A 6,002-nucleotide genomic window follows, 5' to 3' on the forward strand; every position below is an offset into this window, starting at 1 on the left:
CCATCCAACTTGACGGAGCTTGAGCAATTTTGCAAAGAAGAATGGGCAAAAATTGCAGTGTCCAGATGTGCAAAGCTGGTAGAGACTTATCCAAATAGACTCATGGCTGTAATTGCTGCCAAAGGTGCCTCTACCAAATATTGACTCAAGGGGGTGAATACTTCTGCAATCAATTATTTTCTGTTTTGTAATGTTAGCTTGCAAGGTTCGGGGGGCGTGGAGCTGGGGGGGCCGCTAATCTCTAATCTTTCAATTTTCTAATCTCCAGTTAATTAGTTTCTATTTACTATTTAAGACCTGATCACCTGCACCTTTTCTGTCTAGTGTTTCGTTTTTTGAATCCTGACTCGTAGTGTTTCGCATTACTCCCGAGAAAAAAAAAAAGACCATCGCAAGATTAATACGCGCAGTCTTACCTGCTTCCAAATGGAAAAGCTTTCAGTTTACGCATTCCCTTCCGACTCAGACGAGTTCCTGCCTCTGACCCCTCCACCGGTCCGTCTTTGTCAGGCATTCCGTTCCTCGTCCCGGTCCGTGACCGCGCCAGCCCCGTCAGCCAACCTTGCTTCCACCCGGCGTTCAGCTAGGCAAGAGCGGGGCCCAAAGCGCGGTTCCGCTAGCCAGCCCCTACTGCAACTCCACTACAAAGATTGGACGACACCTAAACTGCTGAAAGTACTCTTTGAAAAGCCCATTCCTATTCCCGTCGGCGGAGATCGCATGTCCCTATTTGTTACCTATTGTGAAGCCTTGTCAGCCGAGCCGATTTCCCCCCCCCCCCACTTGCAAGCTTCAGCCGTCAGGCCCTCCTCTTCTGCTACTCTCTCCATTCCTGTTCCTGCTGCGCATACGCAAGACTCTGCTTTCGCAGCCAAGCTCCCCCCGGCGGCGCAGTCAACGCAGCCACAGCATCTGCCGCAATCACTCACCCCGCCCATCCCCTCCTCCAGCAGCGCCCCTCAGGTCACTTTTAATCAGCTGCAAACTCTGCTCCAGCCCATTATAGACTCTCAGCTAGCTCTCAGCGCCCGTCCTGACAAACTGGAAAATCCTGCTTTGGCTCCACCCGCCTTCAGTTCCAGCACTCCTGCGTATACCCTTGGTACGTCTTTTTCAGTACCCCCCGTTCCTCCTCCAGAGTTCAATCTCTCCTCAGCCACTGTAGCAAGTTCCTCTTCTCCCCGTGCTATTACCAGCCATTCTATTTCACCAAAAATTAGAAAGCAAATAATCGAAGGCAAGGATGTTAATCTTGTCTCTATTCTCATTGCTTCTTCTGAGTTTTTAGATCACAGAGTGGTCGACTGTGGAGACGTTTCGGTCACTCTAAAATCCCGCGACCCACGTCTTCAAAAAAGCCTTTCTGTGGGAGAATTCGTCCTCGCTTTCTCCATTTATCGCGATATTCTCTGTTCTGTTTATCCGCACAGATTACAAGAGTTAAATCAGTATCTCTTTCTGGTTGTCGAATTGGCCGTGCGCTACGGAGGCGCTTTGTTCTATCAATACCATCGTGCTTTCTCAGCCAAAGCTGCTGCCACCCTCTCGGCCGACAACCGTATTATTGATTGGTCCCGTTCCGACACAGATCTTTTCACCCGGATCTTCAGTGGAATTCGTCCCAACGCCTGCAGCGCATGTGCCTCCACAGCGCACTCCTCTTATCTATGCCCTAAGACAGCAGCTAGTTCTCTTCAACCCATTCATCATCCCTTGCCTTCTCTTCTCAGTTCAATACATCTTGCCCCTGCTTCCATCCATGCTTCAGCTCCTCCCACCAGATCTCAAGCCAGAGATATCTATGGCCGTCCCATCAAGTTTAATACTTCTGCCTGCTTCGGCAAAACCTGCAAGTACCTGCATGCCTGCAGCTTCTGCAACGACGCCCACTCACGCTCCATATGTCCTCTTACAGCGAAGTGACAATCAAAGTTACTTCAAGTTTCTACTCCTATCAACGTCCAGGCTCTCGCTAGCGCTACAAAATCATCCAGATAAGCTGTTCGTCTCTTATCTAATTAGCGGACTTACAAATGGCTTTTTTACTGGCACTTCTCACATTCCTTCGGAGTCTCATATCTGTCAAAATCTCCGCTCTGCCATTTCTGAGCCACAAGTCGTCAGTTCCCTTCTCCAAGCCGAAGTCAACAAAGGCTTCATGGTCGGCCCCTTTTCAGCACCCCCCTTCACTACCTTTCGCATTAATCCCATAGGCATCGCTACTCGTAAGTATTCCGGCAAGAAACGCCTTATTATTGACTTATCTGCTCCTCGGGGCGGTTACACACGCAGGAGTTCTCTCTTCACTACATTAAGCTCTCAGATGCCATTCATTTCATCAAAATTGCAGGTCACGGAGCCTGGCTCGCCAAAGCCGATATCTCCGATGCATTCAAGGTCATGCCTATTCACCCTTCCCTCCGTCACCTTTTCAGAGTCTGTTGGGCAGACAAGTTCTATTTCTCCACCCAGCTCACTTTCGGCTGCCGCAGTAGCCCAAAAATATTCGATTCCTTGTCAGAAGCCCTCTGCTGGATTCTGCTCAACTCCTATCATGTCCCCTTCCTCCTCCATCTAATGGATGACTTTCTGCTTATTTCCCCCCCGTCAGATCCTCCAGCCCAAGCAATTAATCAGCTAAAGACCCTCTTTTCCTCAGTCGGTGTCCCTCTTTCTCAAGAGAAAACCATCGGCCCTGTTAACTCCCTGGAATTCCTCGGCATCACACTCAATACAGTGAAATTCGAAGCCAGCCTACCTCTTGCCAAACTCCAACGCTTACTTTCACTCATTAACAATTTTCAGATCTCCTCTTTCATTAAGAAGAGGGACCTCCTGTCTCTCCTCGGCCATTTCAATTTCGCCATTCGCATCATTCCCCAGGGCAGAACATTTATTTCACGTCTCCTAGCCCTCTCATCAACGGTCAAGAATATGAATTCTCACGTGAAAATTTCAGCCGAAGCCAGGAAAGACATAAAGATGTGGATCAGTCTCCTTTCTAACTGGAATGGCCTCTCTCTATTTTACGACGATTTCATTTCAGCCCCCCATGACCTTGCCCTCTTCACTGACGCCTCATCCATCGGATTCGGCGGGTTCCTTGTTCCTGAATGGTTCTCTAGCACTTGGCCCCCTGAAATTCAGCTCCTTCCCCTTCAAAAGAAATCTACGGCACTTCTAGAAATTTATCCAATCGCGGTGGCCGCTGCCCTCTGGGGTCACCAATGGTCAAGAAAATCAATTCTTTTCTTCAGCGATAACAAACCCACAGTACACATCATTAACAAAGGACGTTCTTCATCCCCCCTCATTATGCGCCTGCTCCGTCGTCTCATATGGTCGTCTGTATCTCTCAACTTCCTAATACAAGCTCGTCATCTTCCAGGTACCCATAATAATGCTGCGGATGCTCTTTCTCGCCTACAGGTAGCCAAGTTCCGTCAGCTGGTTCCATCTGCCTCCCCAAACCCCCTCCAGACCCCACAGTTTCATCAGCTACTTCTGGACTGAACCCTACCCTCCGCAACCTCCTTCAATCCGCTCAAAACTACATGTCTACAGCCCTCGCCCCTTCTTCAAGAGCTTCTTATTCTACGGCCTGGTCAGCATTCCTAACCTTCTGTGCTCATAATCATATCCACCCTATTCCCTTCAATCAAGATTGGATCCTGGCCTTCATCGTCCATGCTAAGGAATCTCTCCATCTTTCCCCAGCATCCATCAAATCTTACATTTCAGGAATCCAATATCACTACCGCATCATGTCCGTGCCTTCACCCACCATCCTCTCCATACCAGTTGTTCGTCTGACTCTCCGCGGAATCTTCAAAAGCTCCCCCCCTGCTGCACCTTCCCTCATCTCTACTCTTTGGAAAGGTTTCTTTTCCCCATACGAAGATCTCCTAATGGAAACCATCTGCCTCACAGCCTTCTTCGGCTTCCTCAGATGCTCAGAATTCGCAGTTCCTTCAGCTTCAAGCTTCCCTGCAACGGGTATTCGTCTCTGCGATCTCTCCTGTATTAGCAACTCCTATTTCATAATCCGGCTGCGTATCTCAAAGACAGATCAACTCCGGCGTGGTCAGTTCATCCAGCTTTCAAGGATCGAATCCTCTATCTGCCCTTTCTCAGCAATGGCAAAATATCTCTTCATCAGGAAATCCCATCCCCCCCTGGACCCTCTATTTATCAATTCCTCTCACTCTATTGTCACTCGTCACTGGTTCTCAGCCCACCTCTCCTCCCTCCTTTCTAGAGCAGGCCTCCCTCCTCAGCTGTATTCTCCCCATTCATTTCGTATAGGTGCAGCTACCTCCGCTGCAAGAGCCAGCATCAATCACAGTCTGATCAAGACCATGGGCCGCTGGTCCTCTTCCGCAGTAAGAACATAAGAACATAAGAAAGTTTACAAACGAGAGGAGGCCATTCAACCCATCTTGCTCGTTTGGTTGTTAGTAGCTTATTGATCCCAGAATCTCATCAAGCAGCTTCTTGAAGGATCCCAGGGTGTCAGCTTCAACAACATTACTGGGGAGTTGGTTCCAGACCCTCACAATTCTCTGTGTAAAAAAGTGCCTCCTATTTTCTGTTCTGAATGCCCCTTTATCTAATCTCCATTTATGACCCCTGGTCCTTTTTTCTTTTTTCAAGTCAAAGAAGTCCCCCGGGTTGACATTGTCTATACCTTTTAGGATTTTGAATGTTTGAATCAGATCGCCGCGTAGTCTTCTTTGTTCAAGACTGAATAGATTCAATTCTTTTAGCCTGTCTGCATACGACATGCCTTTTAAACCCGGGATAATTCTGGTTGCTCTTCTTTGCACTCTTTCTAGAGCAGCAATATCCTTTTTGTAACGAGGTGACCAGAACTGAACACAATATTCTAGGTGAGGTCTTACTAATGCATTGCAGAGTTTTAACATTACTTCCCTTGATTTAAATTCAACACTTCTCACAATATATCCAAGCATCTTGTTAGCCTTTTTTATAGCTTCCCCACATTGTCTAGATGAAGACATTTCTGAGTCAACATAAACTCCTAGGTCTTTTTCATAGTTCCCTTCTTCAATTTCACTATCTCCCATATTATATTTATAATGCACATTTTTATTGCCCGCATGCAATACTTTACACTTTTCTCTATTAAATTTCATTTGCCACGTGTCTGCCCAATTTTGAATGCGGTCTAGATCATTTTGAATGACCTTTGCTGCTTCAACAGTGTCTGCCACTCCTCCTATTTTTGTGTCGTCTGCAAATTTAACGCTAGATTAGGAATAGCAGAGGACATAATACTGATCCCTGTGGTACACCACTGGTTACCTCACTCCATTTCGAGGTTTCTCCTCTAATCAGTACTTTCTGTTTTCTACATGTTAACCACTCCCTAATCCATGTGCATGCATTTCCTTGAATCCCTACTGCGTTCAGTTTGAGAATTAATCTTTTATGCGGGACTTTGTCAAAAGCTTTCTGGAAATCTAAATAAACCATGTCGTATGCTTTGCAGTTGTCCATTTCCAATGTTGCATCCTCAAAAAAATCAAGTAGGTTAGTTAGACATGATCTCCCTTTCCTAAAACCATGCTGGCTGTCTCCCAGGATATTGTTACCATATAGGTAATTTTCCATTTTGGATCTGATTATAGTTTCCATAAGTTTACATATAATAGAAGTCAGGCTTATTGGTCTGTAGTTACCTGGTTCGGTTTTGTCTCCCTTTTTGTGGTATTACGTTTGCTATTTTCCAGTCTGTCGGTACAACCCCTGTGTCAAGAGACTGTTGCATGATCTTGGTTAGCGGCTTGTAAATAACTTCTTTCATTTCTTTGAGTATTATTGGGAGGATCTCATCCGGCCCAGGGGATTTGTTTATTTTAAGAGCTCCTAGTCCCTTTAACACTTCTGCCTCTGTTATGCTAAAGTTATTTAAAACTGGATAGGAACAGGTCGACATGTGGGGCATGTTGTCCGTGTCCTCCTTTGTAAAAACCTGTGAA

The 6,002-nt window shown here is 46.6% G+C and overlaps 1 protein-coding gene across 1 annotated transcript; it reads left to right on the forward strand.

The window, feature by feature from the left end:
• Nucleotides 1-426: 426 nt before the first annotated feature.
• LOC117409148 (uncharacterized) lies at nt 427-3,513 on the forward strand. The gene is made up of 2 exons (XM_034928571.2): nt 427-1,102; nt 2,351-3,513. The coding sequence occupies exons 1-2, from the start codon at nt 427-429 to the stop codon at nt 3,511-3,513; spliced, it is 1,839 nt and encodes a 612-aa protein (XP_034784462.1).
• Nucleotides 3,514-6,002: the final 2,489 nt, after the last annotated feature.

The sequence above is a fragment of the Acipenser ruthenus genome, chromosome 2, assembly GCF_902713425.1.
Source record: "Acipenser ruthenus chromosome 2, fAciRut3.2 maternal haplotype, whole genome shotgun sequence".
Taxonomy (NCBI): Eukaryota; Metazoa; Chordata; class Actinopteri; order Acipenseriformes; family Acipenseridae; genus Acipenser; species Acipenser ruthenus.